At 34.2% G+C, this 20,506-nt stretch overlaps 2 protein-coding genes across 2 annotated transcripts; both read right to left on the bottom strand.

The window, feature by feature from the left end:
• Positions 7,202-11,459, bottom strand: LOC108662703 (probable disease resistance protein At1g61300). Its single transcript, XM_018124175.1, has 3 exons — positions 9,700-11,459; positions 8,913-9,411; positions 7,202-8,014 (listed from the first exon to the last, which is right to left on the bottom strand). Exons 1-3 carry the CDS (start codon positions 11,457-11,459, stop codon positions 7,202-7,204), a joined length of 3,072 nt encoding a protein of 1,023 aa, XP_017979664.1.
• On the bottom strand, positions 11,823-19,425 carry LOC108662920 (probable disease resistance protein At4g27220). The gene is made up of 7 exons (XM_018124653.1): positions 19,339-19,425; positions 17,000-18,923; positions 15,792-16,644; positions 14,473-15,525; positions 12,817-13,566; positions 12,328-12,529; positions 11,823-12,115 (listed from the first exon to the last, which is right to left on the bottom strand). Exons 2-6 carry the CDS (start codon positions 18,904-18,906, stop codon positions 12,401-12,403), a joined length of 4,692 nt encoding a protein of 1,563 aa, XP_017980142.1. The 5' UTR covers positions 18,907-18,923; positions 19,339-19,425; the 3' UTR covers positions 11,823-12,115; positions 12,328-12,400.

Consider the following 20,506-nt stretch of genomic DNA (forward strand, 5'->3'; position numbering starts at 1 on the left):
GTTGGACATGGAAAAAAAATTTAGTGCCAATTTCGCATGTAAAGTTTGCAGATGAATTCTCAAATGCAAAAACCAAGAGCCATAGAAGAAAATGATGCACAATAATCAGAAATCAAGGCTAAGCTTCTATTTTGATCAAAGTACTGAAATAGAAATCAAGTTTGCGCTACAATAATCAGAAGCCCACAAGCAGAGGGAATTAAGAAACAACAGTTGATTCTTCTTCGGGTAGCAAAAACACTTGAATACAGGAGAGAAAATTTCGAATAATTGATGTGATCTCTCTATTATTGTCCTTTATATTTTTGTCATTTTTTCAATTTCTGAGATGAATAGAATATTACATCTCCAATTTTCGCTTTCAAACACTGTACAAATAATGGAACAAAGTCAACATCCACATTTTGCTTAAGGAAAAAGAAAAATCAAGGAAAGGAAGACAGATAGGCCAATTTGGATTTGGATAACTTATAGTTATGATGATTTTGGGGGTGCCACTAACAAATCTTTTCTGGATCCAATTGATGGGCCAGAAGAAACCAAAAAGAGAAAAGGATGGAGTCATGAAGATGCTCTGTTAAGGTCCCTTGGTTGGCTTTCTAGGAAGTGTTATGGCAAAAGCATGGGACTTGCGAGGATGTAAATGATAGAAAATTTTCCAGCCAACCACAATTGCTCAAGTTCAGCTTCAAATCTTTTTATTTTTATTGTTTTCTTTTTTGTGCTCCTACCATTTGAGAAGAAAATCGATCCATTATTATGAAGACTTCCTTGTTTAATCTTGTCATCAGTTAACAATTTATTTAATCTTTTTTATTGAAGCATATTTATAGTTTATTGCCCCTGTTTAAATTACATAGACATCAATAACTTGAATTTTAAATAAATTAAATTATTCTAGATATGATTGTGTAAGAAAAATCATAATTAAGAAAAGCTTGTAGGAACCTGATGAAATGCATAATTAACAAAATTCATCACCAAGTCCTTAAAAGCATAACTAGCTTTTTGACCATGCTTGTCATTGGAAAAATAGGAAAGCCCAAGCAATGATGAGTGATGTTTCTTGGGCTGGAAATGACTTTATTTACGGATATGAATAGACAATAACACCTTCAACTTTTCTATTCAAACACTGTATAATTAATGAAATACGCCTTTTATTTAAATAAAAAAAAGAAGAATCGAAGAAAGGAAGGTAGATAGACCAATTTGGATTTGGATGACCTATAATTATGATGACTTTCGTATTCATATTCACTTTTGTTAATAAAAACAGTTTTTTTTTAAAACAATTTATACTGTAGAAATTTGGTGTTAATAAGCATAGGAAAAATAAACAAAAATAAGTAACTAATAGAATCGAAATTTAGAAATTATTAATATATTTTCATGGCACTGCACAATATATATATTCATGGTATAAAAATTAATTATAATTTTATTTTATTTTGTTATAAATTTTATGACTTATAACTATGATGATTTAAGATATGTCACTGTTAAATTTTTTCTTAATCTATTAGATAGGACAATTTGTTTTATCATATCCCTCCATTCGCTTATCTTTGTTCTTTATTTATTTATTTATTTTTTGTTAAATAAACTTGATTCTGATCATTAATTTTTTTTTGAAAATATGGTGCATTTAATTAATCATCAATCACATATTACAATGTGAGTTATTAACAAAATTTAATGAACATTAAACCGCTATATCCCACTTTCATTCCCTGTGCATAGAAAGTAAGTCTTGTTGAAAACCTTCCCTTGGAAAAACCCATTTGGATAAAACCAAGGGTAAAGAAAAATAGTACTTCTTTAACCATACAAATCCCTAGGATCTTTCTGAACACCCTTCCCCGTTTGTAACGTACGAAGCTTCCTTGTCTTTTAGTAGGCACTCTTTGATTTTGCAAATCGTCAATCCTGAAATACCCTTACTCTCCTTAGCCATTGATAACATTCCCGATAATGCTTCGGTGATAATCACAAACAAGAAAGTATTACTTGAAATTGCTACAAAATCTTAAAAAATAGTCTTGTAATATGGATAATTATTGAAACAAAATGTATGATATTGTAAGAAAAGGAAATTAAATTGAATTTGCTAATTCTAAGTGCATGTAGAAATGATCCAATCCCTTCATATAATTCTTATTGTAAGCATTACTTGGTAAAATTTTCTTCTATCAACGAGTAATTACTTCATTTTAAATGCTTTTTGTGAACTTGTTGCCTGGCTATACTACCATGGCCAAATGTTTTATACGTTGGAGTAACAATCAAACTCTCAATATTTCAATAAATCACTTTAAAATAAAAAATTAAAGTTTAATTTCCCTGTCTTGATTGCTGCATAACATATTTGTACAACTTATTGACTAAAGACATAAAATACAAAAATAAGGACAAGAAACAGAAGAATTTTAGGCTTGTTCTTTTGACTTATTGTAGATATAGAGAGCAACATAACATTGATTAGGTAAAAGCAAGTGATCCCTTCACTTGACAACTCTACGAAGCCAACATCTCGACCAACGAAAAGTACAATAATTTCAACTAACTGTTTTTCTGGTTTTTTTTATGTAAATAATAAAAGTTAGTACAAGTAAACCATCCAAAACTTGATTAGGACCAGGCACACAAGTGAAAGAAAAGAAAATGGAAAGCAGCTTTGCTTTTCCTGTGTTTAGTTGACAGCCTCAACCACTATATTTATGTTTAAACATGCCTTTGCAACTTCCCCTGCAATCACCTCATCATTCTTCCATGTAAGGTGGTAGCTGATCAACCCGACGTGGCTGCCACCTGTTCCAAGCTATGGTCTTGGTGTGGACTACATTTTGAGCAGTGACAGACCCTTCAGTGTCATCTTGCTCAACCAGTCGTGGTATCTTTTTAAACCATTGAAGCAGCAAAATGTAAAACAAAGTATTAATGTCTCATGTTATAAAGGAAAAAGAAAAAATAGACATATTATAATATATAAGTATTTTATGTCAAAAATTTATTAAAAGTAATGGAATCATTCACTAAAAGTGATATTCTAGACATAGACTAATCTTTTTGTTGCAGCATACTACTTAGTCATTTAAGTAATTTAAGTAAAGACTTTGAAAAATTATGTAGTATAATATTATTAAAGACTCTAATTGCCTTTGCACATAACAAATAAAAGCTTGTACTTAATTTACTAATCAATAATAAAAGCTCTTAATAATTAATAATGATTGTTTTGGGAGGATAAGGAGAATGAAGAAGGTATTTTCATTTTTTTTTAATAATATTCCGGCAAGAGTACATGAAGATGGCTTCAAAGGATTTTTGATCAATTTGGAAAGGTTGTCAATACATTTATAGAGAGAAATAGATGCAAATATAGTAAGAGGTATCGCTTGATCATATTTGAATATTTTAATAAAGCTAGAAGAGCACTCCAGAATTTAAATGGAGTCTGGCTTCTTAATCAAAGGCTAGTGGTCAACATAGCTAGCTATGGAAGCCATGATTCATTCTAAAGGAGGAACCAAAAAGGAAGCTTCTTATGCACCTGGTGTTAACCACATTAGGAATGGAACCTGCAGTGGGATTTTAAGACACAACTCGACCTTATTTACTAAGCCATCTTATGCTCTGGAATTGAATGGCACTTTTGAAAGAGGTGGAGTTTCAAATAAAGATAGAGAAGATGATCTTCAATGTCTCAAAAAGCATGGAAAACATGCTTTGGTTGAAGAGAAGTGTTGTGGTAACAACATAATGTAATTCAGATTCAGCAAAGTGGATGGAATTATTTAAAATGTGAGGCATTTCGGGGCTGCTTATGAGGAGTTTGTCTCCCAAAGAATTTCTGCTAACCTTTGAGGATAAGAAGCTATTTGAAGAACTCAAAGATAAAGGTTGGGATTGGCTTAACAAATGGTTTACTAAGGTGGAAACATGGCTAGAGAATTTTTCATCAAAACTCCTTAGCAAGTGGGTGATTGTCAAATTGATTGTACAGGGTATCCTTTAGATGTGTGAAATAGGCATATTATAATTTATAAGCATTTTAGGCCAAATTCATTAAAAGTGATATTCTAAACTAAGTTTTGGTTGTAGAGACTTACTCAATCATTTAAGTAATTTAAGTAAAGATTTTGAAGATTATGCCTTAAAATAGACAAGATTAAAGTTTTCAAGGTGTATACCTCTGTTTTGGCGTGCACATATTTCTTTGAATCTATGAAGAAACCTGTAGTCATCTTGGGACATCCTTCTACTCTTAAAGATGACAAAGCCGGTAGTACAAAGTGATATCCCCTTGGACAGAAGTCAACGAGGCTTCGCACTTTTACAAGTGATAATACTTTTAATTGATCAAACTTTATCTCCTTTTCAGCTATTGCTTCTGCTTCAAATACTTGCTCCAATTTAGAGTTCCCTTTGACCCATAATTTTTCAAGTTTTTGAAGACAACAAGCAAATCCAAGAGGAAAGAGACATCTTAGCCTCTTGCAATCTATCACCTTTAGAACTGTAAGGTTTTCAAGAGTTGCAACTTGAGCCACATCCTTCCATATCATCTGCACTTCAGATAAATCCTCCAGATGGAGTTCCTTTATACGCCCATGAATCTGAAATACCCCCTTCGTGACTCCCAACTGGTTTATTTTCTTGATTGTAATTGGCTAAAATATGCAACTGAAAGCTATTCCCAACTTAGAGAGAGATAATTCCTGCAAATACAGACACCACTAAATGTCACTAAATACATTCATTTTCTACTAGATTGGGAAGAGTTAAGCAAATGTTACTCATAATTCTTCATATTTTTAGATGCCAATTCACAAAAAATCCTTACATTTCAAAGATAGCACATATATATGTTTCAAAATTTAAATCCAAAATTTTCATGAAATTGTTTGAAAGTGGAACCCAAAAACACCAAACCTTTTTAGGTTTTTCTTTGTTAAATTTGAACATAAAACCTTTTGTGATTTTCCTTTTCTTTTGTTTTTTTCTTTGTCATTTTTATGCTGCAATTTTAAAATATAGTTGGATAAGTTTGTGAGTGTTGAAAAGATTTGGCTCGAAGGCAAAATCCAAAACCATAATTGAAGAAAAAGTATATAAAAGAAATACCTTTAGTTGAACTTGCTCCTTAGCTTCTTTTTGAATGGTAAAATTTATCAATTTAGGACAGTTGTAAATGTCCAACTTCTTCAAAGACGGTGATGAGATGAGAAAGTTTTCCGACCAAAAGCAACCCAAATTTGTCAAGTTTACAAGTCCTAAATGTTGTAGGGAAGGGAGTGCAATGGCACAATCAACTCCAATCTTTTCTTTTGCCACACGGAAGACTTGCTGTAACTGAGGCGAATCGGTTATCCAAAATGATTTCAATCGTGGAAGAACTTGAGCCAGAGCAATTTGAAAAACATATTCCAATCTTGGACAATCAGTTATTTCTAAAGTTTCCAACTTTGGCAAGAACGGAGAAAAGGCATTTGGTTCCATTTCATCATCACAGACCAACTCGGTGATAATGTGTTGCAGTCCATCACAGTGATCTATCGTGAGTTCTTCTAGTAGCACCAAGCTTTGAGCAAGGGATGGTGAGAAGAGATGTTTCAATCTATTGCAGTAACTAATTTCTACAAACTTCAAGCTTTGGAGGCTGACAAAACGGGTGGATCCTTTCCATATCCAATTCAATTCAGGTAATGAGTTTAGCTCCATTAGTGTTAAATTTGACAACAGCAATCCTTGATTTTCTTTTGTATCATGAAGAAGCTCATCTATTTGAAATACTTCTTGCAACTGGCCACAATTAATAACTTTCACTTCCTTTTTGTCGCGCAGGAGATAAAGAGACCATTTCCATGCAATTCCTTGTTGTCAACTTCTCTAGTTTCTGTAGAAAGCCCTTTGGAAACTGACCTTTGCACAACATTTTGAAACCAGTCATTTCTTTTATGACTAATTCCACTAAATTGAGCAAGGCATTGGTTGAGACATGGCCTTCTGTCGTATCAATCAAGCATTCAAGCTCCTTGCCACCTTTAAGTGCAAGAAAAGTTAATTCATTAAGCCACTTTGGATCTACATTTGGAATGAGATTTTTTTGATACATGACACTATCCAGGGTTAGACTTTTGGCATTGTATAATACTTCCTTCAATGCATGCAATTGAACATCCTGATAAATCACAACAAAATGAAAGATATTAGAAAAATAGAAAGGTAGATAATACTCTTTAAATCAGAATTGAATTTCTTTCTATGCATAAAATTTAAAACATACCAAAGCTCATTAAAGTTGAAAAACATACCAAAGCTCATTAAAGTTGAAAAACATACCAAAGCTGTACATGCTGAAATTTATCAGACACATGGAAATATGATTTAGCAATAAAGTACATGTGGGATGCACGCAAGGAAGGAAAAGAAATAAAATTTTGTTATTGCCACGTGCTTGTTTGCTTTTTTTATTAAATTCATTAAATTTTTTATTTTATCATGCCACGTACATGTCTTCTATTGCCACATCATGTTTTCACATGTCCTATAAATGCTAGCGTGGCTTGGAGTTAAAACATCCATGGATTCTATCCAAATAAGGGTGCTTGGATAATGAAAATAACACTTTAAGAGCTTAATTAGATGCAATTATATGCAAAATAATCATGCAGCACTCTCATTCTTATAATATGAATGGGTTCTTTTTTTATTATTATTAAATGACGAGTACTTTGAGTAATTATTGAAGGAATTGAAGACAAAGTTGCTGATGATCAATGAGAGTTTGAATTTCTCCAGGATACAAGTGTGACTTTCCCTAATTTTTATAATGTAAAACCCCGTAAAAACCTTTCTTGAAGAAAAGTTTTCATCTTTTTCCTATTTTGTTGTTCAAATCTTTTTCCCATTCCAAGAAAGAATCAGAATCACCTAGCTAATTATTGTATGAATATGCCGTTCTTTCTTTTTAATTTATGAGTATTGGCCTTTTATATCGGTCAAAATAAAGAGTCTAAAATTTTTGAACAACAATTTTAAAATACAGTTGGATTAGTTTATGAGTGTTGAAAAGATTTGGTTCGAAGGCAAAATCCAAAATTGTAATTGAAGGAAAAGTATGTAAAAGAAATACCTTTAGTTGAACTCGCTTCTTAACTTCTTTTTGAATGGTAAAATTTATCAATTTAGGACAGTTTTAAACTTCCAACTCCTCCAAAGATGATGATGAGATGAGAAAGTTTTCCGAGCAAAACCAACCCAAATTTGTCAAGTTTACAAGTCGTAAATCTTGTAGGCAAGGGAGTTCAATGGCACAATAAACTCCATTATTTTCTTTTGCCACAATGAAGACTTGTTGTAGCTGAGGAGAATCAGTTATCCAAAATGATTTTAACCGTGGAAGAACTTGAGCCAGAGGGATTTGAAAAACATATTCCAGTCTTGGACAATAACTTATTCTTAGAGTTTCCAATTTTGGCAAGAACGGAGAAAAGGCATTTGGTTTTATCTCATCAGCACGGCCCAACTCAGTGATAATGTGTTGCAGTCCATCACAGTGATCTATCATGAGTTGTTGTAGCAGCACCAAGCTTTGAGCAAGGGATGGTGAGAAGAGATGTTTCAATCTATGGCAGTAACTAATTTCTACAAACTTCAAACTTTGTGGCGTGGGAGATAAAGAGACAATTTCCATGCAATTCCTTGCTGTCAACTTCTCTAGTTTTTGTAGAAATCCCTTTGGAATCAGACCGTTGCACAACATTTTCAAACCAGTCATTTCTTCTATGACTAATTCCACCAAATTGATCAAGGCATCGTTTGAGACGTGGCCTTCTGTTGCATCAATCAAGCATTCCAGCTCCTTGCCATTTTTAAGTGCAAGAAAAGTTAATTCATTAAGCCCCTTTGGATCTACATTTGGAATGAGATTTTTCTGATACATGACTCTTTCTAGGGTAACATTTTTGGCATTGTATAAGAACTCCTTCACTCCATGCAATCCAACATCCTAATAAATTCACAACAAAAATGGAAAACACTAGAAAAATTAGAATGCTAAATAACACGTCTTAAATCAAAATTGAAATTATTTTTTATGCATAAAATTTAAAGATTTGAGCCAAAAGAAAAGCAAACCAATGCTTGAAGTACAAATATTGTACAGTATACTTATTGGTAGATGTGAATGTACTAAAATGCGCTTATATAAACCCCAAAACATAGTAAATTATTTTCCAGATTCATCAATCATTTCTTACATAAGTATTCTTTCCTTTTCATTTTTTCTCGATTTAATTTAATTTCTTTCCTTGATGTACCAAAGTTAGTGCAAGGGTAGGTGAAAAGAGATATACCAGTTTAGAACACAATCCAATTCTCATAGTCTTAAGACTCTGGAGATTAAAAAAATGGGTGGATCCTCTCCATATGCAGCTTAATTCTGGTAATGACGTAAGCTCCAAACAAGTTAAATTTGACAATGGTTGTACCTGATTTTCCTGACATAAAGAAAAATATATAAATTTTTAATTAATAAATATTGAAATATGAATTCGTTATACTTAAATATAGAGAAGGCATATATTTTTTAGACAAATGTAGAAGGAAGGGTTGAAAGCCAATAATTTAGAAAGATTAGATAGTAATTATTTATAATTCAATAATTCAAAGAAAGGTAATTAGAAAAAGAATATATGAGAGCATTATTAAAGGAAAAATGAAGAGATAAGAGGTACCTCTAGCTCAACCATTTCTTTGTCAAAAGCAAAGACTTGCTCTAATTTTTTGCATTCAGATATCTCAAGTTTCTCTAGATGCAACAGACTTTGAGCAAGGCAAGGTGAGAAGATAGATTTCAATTTATGACAACGACAAATTATTACTTCCTTCAGACTTTGTAGGCTTACATGATGAGTTGGCTCTTTCCATAGACTCTCCAACGTTGGTAATGACCGTAGCTCCAAGTTTCTTAAATTTGAGATCGATTGCATTTGACTTTCTTTCCCATTCATTTGAAACACTGATTGCAACTCCTTACAATCCGAAATACTCAATGTTTCTAACTTTTGTAAGAAGCTAATCGGGGATTGACCACGACATAACTTTTTCAAAGAAGTCATTCCTTTCATCTTTAAGTTCACCAGAGTAGAGAATGCAGTGGTTGAACTTTGTTCTCGTTTTGTATCGATCAAGCTTTCCATGGTGATATTGTGCAGAGTAAGGTTTTCCACGTTGCAAAACAGCTCCTTAAATGCATTTAATGAGGATGAGAAATCTCTAATTGTCAAGGTTCTCAAGTGCATCCCCATCAAATCTTCAGTATCTTCATTTACAGCTATATCGTACCTTTGTAGTTTAGGGAACACAAAGTTTTCTTGAGAACATTGATCAGTAGAAACTCTCAATCTTAATGCACTCAAACGAGACATGAATTAAGCTCCAATAAGTTCGCATTGTTTTCTGTGTCCACGTGTAGCTCCTGGAGTGACGCTAACCTGTTGAACACAAATACAAAATATTGTTAACACAATAATAGCGTTTTCATTTGAATGATACAAATAGCTAGGTAATGAAATGAATAATATAACATAATTTTTTAAAAATTTTTTCATGCGTAGAGAAAATATATGTGTGTACTTAAATACTTAACTGAAAACAATAAATTAAACAATTTTAATCACATCTTAATACTACCTTGATAGCAAGTTAGGGGGGAAATAGCAGCAATGTTCCTCTCCATGGAAATATAGGGATTTTAGTCTTCGCAATTCCACTAATTCCTCCGTTAGCTCTTCAATATTAGTAACAAACAATGTCAAAATCTCAAGGTTTTCCATGTTTCCCAATGATGAGATGTTTCTGAGCTTGCAATCCACAAAGCACAGAGTTCGAAGATTTGTCAAGAATTGAAGTGCTTTTAGTGAGAGTACAACATTTTTGAGAAGTAAAACTCGGAGGGTTTTCATTCCTTCAAAAAACATACTCGAAATTTCCAATGAAGTATCTCCCACTAAAAAAAAAGTCTTAAGTTTTGAAAATTCCAAATTGTCAGGAAAGTTATTTATCTCAACGTCCCATAAGGAGATTGCCGTATAATATCCAAAACTTTCACTTATAGACCATTCCGTCAACCCATCTTTTACCATGAATTTATTTTCCCCTCTCAATGTTACCCAATGAGCAAAATCGCGAACCACATCATGCATTTTTATAGTTTCTTCATCGTCAGTTTCCAATAGCAAACCAGATTGTTGGAGTTTAGTTAATGCTTCATAAATTTCCCTCCGTAAGACTTCAAATGAGTTAATGTTACAGAACAATCCTTGACCAATTCCACACATAACCAAAATCTCAATCGGTATTTCAAAATCTTCTGGAAAAAGGGAACACAACAAGAAACATGACTTGACATTATCATCCTCCAAATAATCATAACTAAGCTCAAGACGGCTATAGATACCTCCATAAACATCTTGATTATCTAAAGGTCTTGAGTCTCTAAGTCGTTGATTTGCTACCATCCATCCATTTAGACTTTTACCTTTCAGAGCTTTTGCCACAGTTACAATTGCAAGAGGCAAACCATTGCATTCACGAGCAACCTCCTTGGCTACAATCAAGGTGGGGGAGTCATCTTCTACACCAGCTTTATCTTTGAATAAAGCCCACGCTTCATTTTCAGATAAGATATTGAGGTGAACTTCCTTTTGACTATTCATACGAGTGCAAACTTGTTGAAGACGCGTGGTTAAAAAAATTTTGCAGCCCTTGTGATCATCACCAAATGGAATTCCTATAACCTTCAAGTCAAGTTCTTCCCAAACATCATCAAGGATTATAAGGATGCTCTTCTCGTCTTTGATTCTCAACCACAATTGTTCTGCTCTTCCTTCTGGTGTCTTCTTTTGAAAATCTAAATCTAGAAAGTCTGCAATTTTATCTTGAATATTGTTGATGTTTGGATTTTGGGACACGGTTACAACCACAACTTTATCGAAGAGTTGTTTGGCTTGGTTTCCCACTTCTTTTGCCAAAGTGGTTTTACCCACTCCTCCCATCCCATATAGTCCAATCATGTTCACATCACCATTATTCAGAGCCTCCATGATCCCTTTGAAAGCAGAATTCGAAGATTCAGAAGACATGAAATCCTTAGATGGAATGAACTCTAATCCTGGAAGAGTAGATCGGTAACCTACTCGTTCAAAATTAGAATTCTCTAAAAGTTGAGAGATACAAAGTGTCTTCTTCGCTACTTTGATACTTAAGCAGTATCGCCAGCCCCAACTAAGACGCCAATTGAAACACTTGTTACGTTCAATTTCATCTTCCAAACTCTGAGCTTCTCCCAATTCTTTGTCTGCCCTTGTTAGACACAAATTACCTCCACCACAGAATGTCATAAAATGGGAAATCCTCCCACCCATAAACGAATGAAGCATCAGCCTAAGCATCTCTCGCAACATGACAGCATTTCCAAAGATTTTCCCCACCAGTTTTTGTTGATAATCAGCAGCATCCAATAAGCCCTCGAAGTATCAACCCCGTGGGCAGCTCAAAACCAGGCCCCAAGTGTCTCCTGCTTGAAATTCCTGTTTTAGCCCAACGGTCAGCGCACTCGTTGGCTTCCCATGTGTATGTTTGACACTTGCACCGAGCCTACCAGCCCAATCAGCTCATCAAGCTTTTTCTTGGAAAGTGGATTTTTATTAACCACGCAACCGATATGCCATTGTTAGTCTAAAGCTGAAGCTACCAGAGACTCATTAGAATGAATACTAGCCTGCCCAAAAAAAAAAAAAAGGAAAGAAAAGCTGTACAATAAAAGAGCACAACTGCTCACATAGATTAGCAGTAGTCCCACAACATTCAGCAACCAACAACAAGAGAAGCTCAAAGCTGCCTATACACAAAAACTGGCGGCTGGAAACAGGAAAGCTATCAAACTAAGACTATCCTCGTAAGAGTATCTAGAACGAAGCAACAAAAGCAAAAGCCGAAGGCATCAAACCAAGTGTGCTCCAAAATAAAGGCAAGGGACTCAAGATCCCTTGAAATCCTTTGGTCATCCTAGCCCTTGGAAATCCCTCCGCTATCTCCATGGCCGCACCTGCACATTCACAGACCAAGAAGCAGTGTTTGGTTAGCACAGGAACAGTTTATCCGAAAGATAAATCTTAACCTGTGAAAAGCGCAGTAATTTTAAGCACATGTTCCTTTTTATGTAAATAACAAAGGTTAGCAGTGAACCACCCAAACTTGATTAGGACTATGCAAAGACAAGAAAGAAATGAAAACGGAATGCAGCCTTTTTTTTTTTACCTGCGTTTAGTTGATAGCCTCAACCTACTCATTTATGTTTAAACGTGTCTCTGCGAGTTCCTCTGAAATTATCTCATAATTCTTCCATGTAAGGTGGTAGCACACATTTCATCCACGGCTGCCAATCTATGGTCTTGGTGTGAATTGCATTTTGAGCAGTGGCAGATCCTCCAGGGGCGTCTTGCTTAACCAATCGTGGTGTCTTTTAAACAATTGAAGCAGTGAAATGTAAAACAAAATAGACATGTCATGTTATGAGGACAAAAGAAGAAATAAGCATATTATAAATTATAATCAATTTAGGCCAAATTCATTAAAGGTGATGGAAACATTCAGTAATGGTGATCTTCTAGACCAACATTTTTGTAGCAATGTATTAGTCAATCATTTTAGTAATTTAAGTAAAAATTTTGAAGATTATGCCTAATAATTAATATTATTAAAAGACTCCATAGAGCTATATAGGATTAAAGTTTTTTGGACGTATACCTCTTCTTTGGCATGCACAAAACTCTCAGAATCAATGAAGAAACCTGTAGTCATCTTGGGACAATTTTTTACGATCAAATAACTCAAAGTCGATAATACAAAATGATATCCTCTTGGGCAGAAGTCAATGAGGCATGGCAATTCTTCAAGTGATAATATTTTTAATTGATCAAACTCTATCTCCTTTTCAGTTGTCCCTTCTACTTCATCATCTACCTCAAATACTTGCTCCAGTTTAGAGTTCCCTTCAACTACTAAATATTCAAGTTTTGGAATACAACGAGCAAATCCAAGAGGAAAGAGACTTCTCAACTTTTTGCAATATTTAACAGAAATTGTGATCAAATTAGGAAAGCATATCGATTGGGAATCACCATTTGATGATGAACAAACTTGATCCTTTGCAATGATTTGGTCTAATTCCTCACATTTTCGAATATCTAGATGGACCAATTGTGATAAACTTCGAGCAATTGTTGTGGGTGAAAATATATAGCTTAGCCTCCTGCAATCGGTCACCTCCAGAATTGTAAGGTTTTCAAAGATTACATTCTGAGTAGCATCCTTCCATATATTCCGCATTTCAGATAAATGCTTCAGGCGCAGTACATTTAAACTAGAGAATGAATACCGACCATGAACCTGAAATACCTCTTCATGATTCCCAACAACTAAATAGTCTTGATTCAATAGGGGGACAACAGTGTTACACAATTGGCTGCTATTTCCCAAGTTAGAAAGATATAATTCCTGCAAATACAGACATCACTAAATATCATTAAATACATTCCTTTTCTATAAGATGGGAATTACCTGATCAAATTTTACTCTTAGGTCTTCATACTTATAGATGTCAATTCACAGAAAATCCTACAATTCTAACAGTATCACATATGTTTCAAAATTTAAACCCAAAACTTTTTGAAACTGGAAAACAAAGACACCTAACCCCATTCAGGGTTTTTTTTTTTGGTGGTAAGTTTGAAGCTAAAATTGTTTCTCATTTTCCATTTCTTTGTTTTTCCACGCATCCTTGACCCGTTCCCCAAACTCTCTCCTCGGCTAATTTAAGAACTTTCTTAAATACAATAAAAGAAAAGGGGTTTATTTAATTTTATTTTGAAATAATATATAAGCTTTTTTTTACCCTTTCAAGATACATAACTATCACTCTCATGCTTATAAGATCGATTCTAAATCGAACTAATTTTTTTTTTCAAATGACAAGTACTAATAAGAAATAATTGAATGAGTTGAACATTGAGTTGCTGAAGATGAGAGTTTGAATTTCTCTAAGGATACAAGTGTGACTTGCTCTAATTTTTACAATATAAAACTCTATAAGATTTCTTGAAGAAGAGTTTTCATTTTTTTACTAGTTTTATTGAAATCTTTTTCTTATTTCAAGAAAGAATCAGAATCAACTTGCTAAATTTCAAAAAGAAAAAAAAAACCTTGCTAATTATTGTATGAATGTGCCATTCTTTTTTTATTTGTTAATTCATGAGTATTGGCTTTTATATCCACCAAAAATAAGTAGAATAAAATTTTTGAACAGCATTAAGATACAATTGGGTTAGTATATGAGTGTTGAAATGATTTAGTTCAAAGGCAAAATCTGGAACAAAAATTGAGAGAAGAGTATAAAAGAAGTACCTTTAGTTGAACCTGCTCGTTAGCATATTTTTGAATGGTGAAATTTGTAAATCTAGGACAGTTGCAAACTTCTAACTTCTCCAAAAATGGCAATGCCACGAGAAAGTTTTTCGAGTGAAACCAACTCAAATTTGTCAAGTTTACAAGTCGTAAATCTTGTAGGCAAGGAAGTGCAATGGCATGATCAACTCCATTCGTTTCTTTTACCACATTGAAGACTTGTTGTAACTGAGGTGAATCAAAAATCCAAAATGATTTCAATCGTGGAAGAACATTGGCCAAATGACTTTCAAAAACATATTCCAGTCTTGGACAATGATATATTGTTAGAGTTTCCAATTTTGGCAAGAGTGGAGAACGGAGAGGGACGTCTGATTCTATTTCATCATCAGGTTCCAACTTTGTGATAAGTTGTTGTAGTCCATCGCAATGATCTACTTTGAGTTGTTCTAGCATCTCCAAGCTCTGAGCAAGGGATGGTGAGAAGAGATATCTCAATCTATTGCAATAACTAATTTCTACAAACTTCAAGCTTTGGAGGTTGACAAAATGGGTGGACTGTTTCCATATCCACTTCAGTTCTGGTAATGAGACTAGCTTCATAAGTGTTAAATTTGACAACGATGGTCCTTGATTTTCTTTCGAATCATGAAGAAGCTTATCTATTTGAAATACTTCTTGCAACTGGCCACAATTAATAACTTTCACTTCCTTTAGATTCTGTAGCGCAGGAGATAAAGAAAACAGGCTAGAGCTTTGATAACTAGCTATCTCAAGAGGGTAGTGATCTATGTTTGAAAGTATTTCATCGCCATTTTCCACTTCTGCTATTACATGTATTAGAGAGCCACAGTCGTGTATATGGAGTTCTTCTAGATGCACCAAAGTTGGAATAAGGGTAGGTGAAAAGAGATATGCCAGTTTAAAACACTCTGAAATTTTCATTGTTTTAAGATTCTGGAGATTAACAAGATGGGTGGGTCCTCTCCATATGTAGCTCAATTCTGGTAGTAACTCTAGTTCCAAACATGTTAAATTTGAGAGCGGTGCTGCCTGATTTTCCTCACATAAAGAAAAAAATAAATTTTAGTAGTTAGTAAATACTAAAATATGAATTCATTATACCAGATAAAAAATTTAATTAATTATTGAATAGGCATACATTTAAAAAAAATTATGAAAGGAAGTGTTAAAAGTCAATAATTTAGAAACATTAGAGAGTAATTTTTTATAAATTTGATAATTTAACAAAAAAAAGATAATTATATAAAGAACAGATGAGTGCATTATTAAAAGAAAAAAGGAGAGTGAAGAGGTACCTCTAGCTCAAGCATTTCTCTGACAAAAGTAAAAACTTGCTCCAAATTTTCGCATACAGATATGACGAGTTGTTCTAGATGCAGTAGACTTTGAGCAAGGTAAGGTGAGAAGATGTATTTTAGTTCACGGCAATCCAAAACTACTAGTTTCCTCAGACTTTGTAGGCTTGCATGATGAGTTGGCTCTTTCCATATAATCTGCAATGATGGTAATGAGATTAGATTCAAGCTTGTTAAATTTGAGAGTGGCTGTGTCCGTCTTGCTTCCTCTTCAAGAAACCCATTCATCTGAAACACTGATTGCAACCGCACACAATTCCAAATAATCAATGTTTCTAACTTTTGTAAGAACTTAATCGGTGATTGACCATGGCACAACTCTTTCAAACAAGTCATTCGACTCATGTCTAATTTCACCAAATTAGAGAATGCTGTGGTTGGTCTTTGTTCTCGTGTTGTATCGATCAAGCATTCGACATCCTTGCAATATCTAAGCTCAAGAGAAGTTAAATCATTTAGTCCCCACTGATCTACCGTTGGGATAATATTTTTGTGTTCCATGATATTGTACAGAGTAAGCTTTTCCACATTGCAAAATAGCTCCTTAAATGCGTGTAATGAGGAAGAGAAATCACTAATTCTCAAGGTTCTCAAGCTTAGGCCATTCAGATATTCAAGATCTTTATCTGAAAACGCTATATTATACCTTTGTAGTTTAGGGAACACAAAGTTTTCTTGAAAATGATCTTTATTTACTCTCAGTGTTAATGCAGTCAAACGAGAAAATGAATTCAGCTCCCATAAGTTGACATTGTTTTTACTTGTCACGTGAAGCTCTTGGAGTAACGTTAACCTGTTACGCACAAATACAGAGTAATATTAGCTCAATAATAGCACTTTCAAGGGAATGACAAAAATAGCTAAGTAATGAAATGAGTAAGATAACATAAACCTTCTTTTATTTTATTTTTTTACTTTTTCATGCATATTGAAAATGTGTACAATCCAATGGTATTTTTCTCTCAAGAAAGCAATATTCTTAAGCTACCTTCGTACTACAGGTTGCAATGTTTATTGAAAATGTGTGTGTGTTTGTGATAGTCAAAATAAAAATAACATAAGTAATTGGAAAAAAAATTAATAACATAAAATTAAATATTTAATTAAAAACAATAAGATAAACAATTTTAAGCATATTTTAGTACTACCTTGATAGCAAGTTAGGGGGGACATTGCTGTCTCCATAGCAAGAAAAATATAGTGATTTTAGTCTATGCAATTCCACTAATTCTCCTGGTAGCTCATGAATATTAGTATTAAGCAACACAAAAACCTCAAGGTTTTTCATATTTCTCAATGATGAAATGTTTTGGAGCTCGCAATCTACAAAGCATAGAGTTCGAAGATTTGTTAGGAATTGAAGTGCTTCCAATGAGAATACAACATTTCCGAGAAATAAAACTCGAAGGCTTTTCATTCCTTCAAAGAACATACTTGAAACTCTAAGTGAACTCTTTCCTGTCAAAAACAAAATCTTGAGTTCTGAAAATTCCATTTTTTCAGGAAGATTGTTTATCTTACTGTTCCATAAGGAGATTCCCATATAACATCCAAAACTTTCACTCATAGGCCATTCCGTCAATCCATCTTTCACAATGAATATATTTTCGCCTCTTAATGTTATCCAGTGAGCAAAATCGCGAACCACATCATGCATTTTTACAAATCCTTCATCATCAATTTCCAATAACAAACCAGACATTTTGAGTTTTGAGAGTGCTAGACGAATTTCCCTCCTTAAGTCTTCAATTAAGTTAATATGACAAAACAATCCCCAACCAATTCCACATATAGTCAACAACTCGATATTAATCTCATAATCTTCAGGGAAAAGAGAACACAACAAGAAACATGATTGGATATTGTCTTCCTTCAAATAATCATAACTAAGCTTAAGGCAGTTATAAATACCTCCGCAAATATCTTGATTATCCAAATGTCTTGAGCTTTTGAGTCGTTCATTTGCTGCTATCCACCCATCTAGACTTTCACCTTTTAGAGCTTTTGCCATAGTTACAATTGCAAGAGGCAAACCCTTGCATTCACGAGCAACCTGCTTGGCTACATCATTCAAGGTGGGAGAGACATCTTTTAGATCAGCGTTATCTTTGAATAAAGCCCACGCTTCACCATCAGATAAGATTTTCAGTTCAAATTTCTCTTGACAATTCATTTGAATACAGACTTGTTGAAGACGTGTAGTTAGAAGAATTTTGCAACCCTTGTGTTCACCACCAAATGGAATTCCTATAGTTTGTAATTTAAATTCTTTCCAAACGTCATCAACAATTATGAGCATCTTCTTCTGGTCTTTTAACCTCCTCCATAACTCTTCTGCTTTTCCTTCTTCTGTATTTGTCTCATATTTTAAACCAAGAATTTCTGCAATTTTATCTTGAATTTTGTTGATGTTTGGAGTTTGGGACACTGTAACAATCACAACCTTATCAAAGAGCTTTTGTTCCCTAGCTTGCTTCCCCACTACTTCCGCCAAAGTTGTTTTACCCACACCTGGCATTCCATACAATCCAATCATGTTCACGCCATAGCTATTTAAAACCTTCATGATCCCATTGAAAGTTGATTTAGAAGATTCGGAATGCATGAAATCCTTGGGTAGTAGGAATTCTATTCCTTGAAGAGGAGCACGCTGGCCGACTCGTGGAAAGTTACAAGTCTCTAAAAGTTTAGAGATATAAAGTGTCTTCCTCGCTGCCTTCTTACTTAAGCAGTATCGCCAGCCCCAACTAGGACACCATTTGAAACACTTATTACGTTCTATTTCATCTTCCAAACTCTGAGCTTCTCCCAATTCTCTCTCTGCCCTTGTTAGCCACTCCTCAACGTCCTTCTCAATTACTTCAGTTTGCCTTATAGCCTCATTGACATCATTTTTCACCCGATCTTTTTTCAGTGCAAGTTCGTCTCGCTGATTCTTGAACTCCTCAACAATTCTGCCGAAATGGAAAAAGTAGCTAACATAACGTGATGTGTATTCTGTTGTCAGGTTTCCCACGGTATTGGCAGCAGCATTGGCAAAAAATCCAGCATCCATTCTTTGATGATACGAGGCTGAAAAACAACTTCGATGAGTAAAAAGGTTTTATAGAGAGACAAATTACAGCAGTATTGGATGTTTCGCAAAGCATAGTATATTTATTCATCCCTTTATGAAAATTTTTTTGCTCAGCGATACCTTTATGAAAATGTAAAGCAAAGGAGAACAAATTGTTGATTAATCTACTTGAAAATTGACACTGCTGCAGATGGCAGAAATTCTTCAGTCTTAATGTGTATATTAAGAATATATCTTACATGTTAGAGAAAAAGTATGTTATATTTATTAATTTTCCTTTCAATCAGTTTTCTAGAAAATAAAAAATAACTACTAATTATTAAGATATTGCTTTCCCTAAATCAAAGAGATGAGCTAACAAAAAAGAAATTAATACCGGAAAAGGTACGGAAATCCTTTCTTGAAACTTACCTCTCTATTCTCGCCACTTGAATGTGAAAGGATAAGAGACAAATACAAGTTTTTTAGCTTTCTGCTTCACACAAATGCCATGTGGAGTGTCACTGTAGAAGATCAAAACAGTTAATTTTGACATAGAAAATAATTTAGAGCTAATTTTGCATGTGAAGTTTGCAGTTGCACACTCAAATGAAAAAAACAAGACAAATAAGCCATGGAAGAAACAGATGTACATATATACCAAGGAAAGATGAACTTTCAGGAGCCAAGGCAAAGCTTCTATATTGATCCAGGCCAAAGATATTAGACAATGAGAAAGTTTGTGAGGAGAGTTTTTTTTTTCTTTTTTTTTTTTTTGAGTTAAAAGAAAATATGCATCAACTATTAAGTCAAATGTTCGTTTGCTACCTCTTGTATATGTTGTAATCTATGATAATTGTCTGTGTCTAATTCTATGATAGTAATATACATGTTTTTTCTTAATCAGTATTTTTTTGGTGATAAGCTTTTTGTGGTTGCTATATATTCCACCCAAAGCAAGTATGCCAACCCAAAGTCTTAAACTATGTAAGTCAAAGACTTTATAGCACGTTTGGGACAAGGAATAGCTCTATTCCCAAGGGAATAGCTTACCTCCATTTGGTATAGCAATATCACAAAGAATAGCTATTACCTAGTAATAGCTATTCTCTCAAAAGGGGTAAAACTCATGCATAGCTAAACCCGAGCTCCCCCATGGTTTTTGCTATTCCGTGACTGAGGGAATAACTCTGAATTATGATAAGACTAAAACACCCCTTATCACTTAAAAATATTACAACCTTAGACCTATATATATATTTTTTCTTCTCATTTTCCCTTCTTCTTTCTCTCTCTTCTCATGTTCTTTCCTCTCTCATTCTCTCTCTAAGTGGCACCAACGTTGGAGATGATGTTGCGACGGCGACAACGGTGGCGGAAACGACGGCGACGGCGACGACGATGGAAGCTGCTGCGACGGAGGTTTTATGACCGAATATGGTCGGACAAGATTCAAACGGAGATTCAACCAGATCTGGCACTCAACAGCTAGATCTGGTGCTTCCCGACCAGATCCCACGATTGGATCTGGCACTCCACGACCAGATCCAGCCGCGGGGAAGCGCCGATCTGGCACTATAATGGCTAGATCCGGCCACAT

Source organism: Theobroma cacao, chromosome 7 (assembly GCF_000208745.1).
Source record: "Theobroma cacao cultivar B97-61/B2 chromosome 7, Criollo_cocoa_genome_V2, whole genome shotgun sequence".
NCBI lineage: Eukaryota > Viridiplantae > Streptophyta > Magnoliopsida > Malvales > Malvaceae > Theobroma > Theobroma cacao.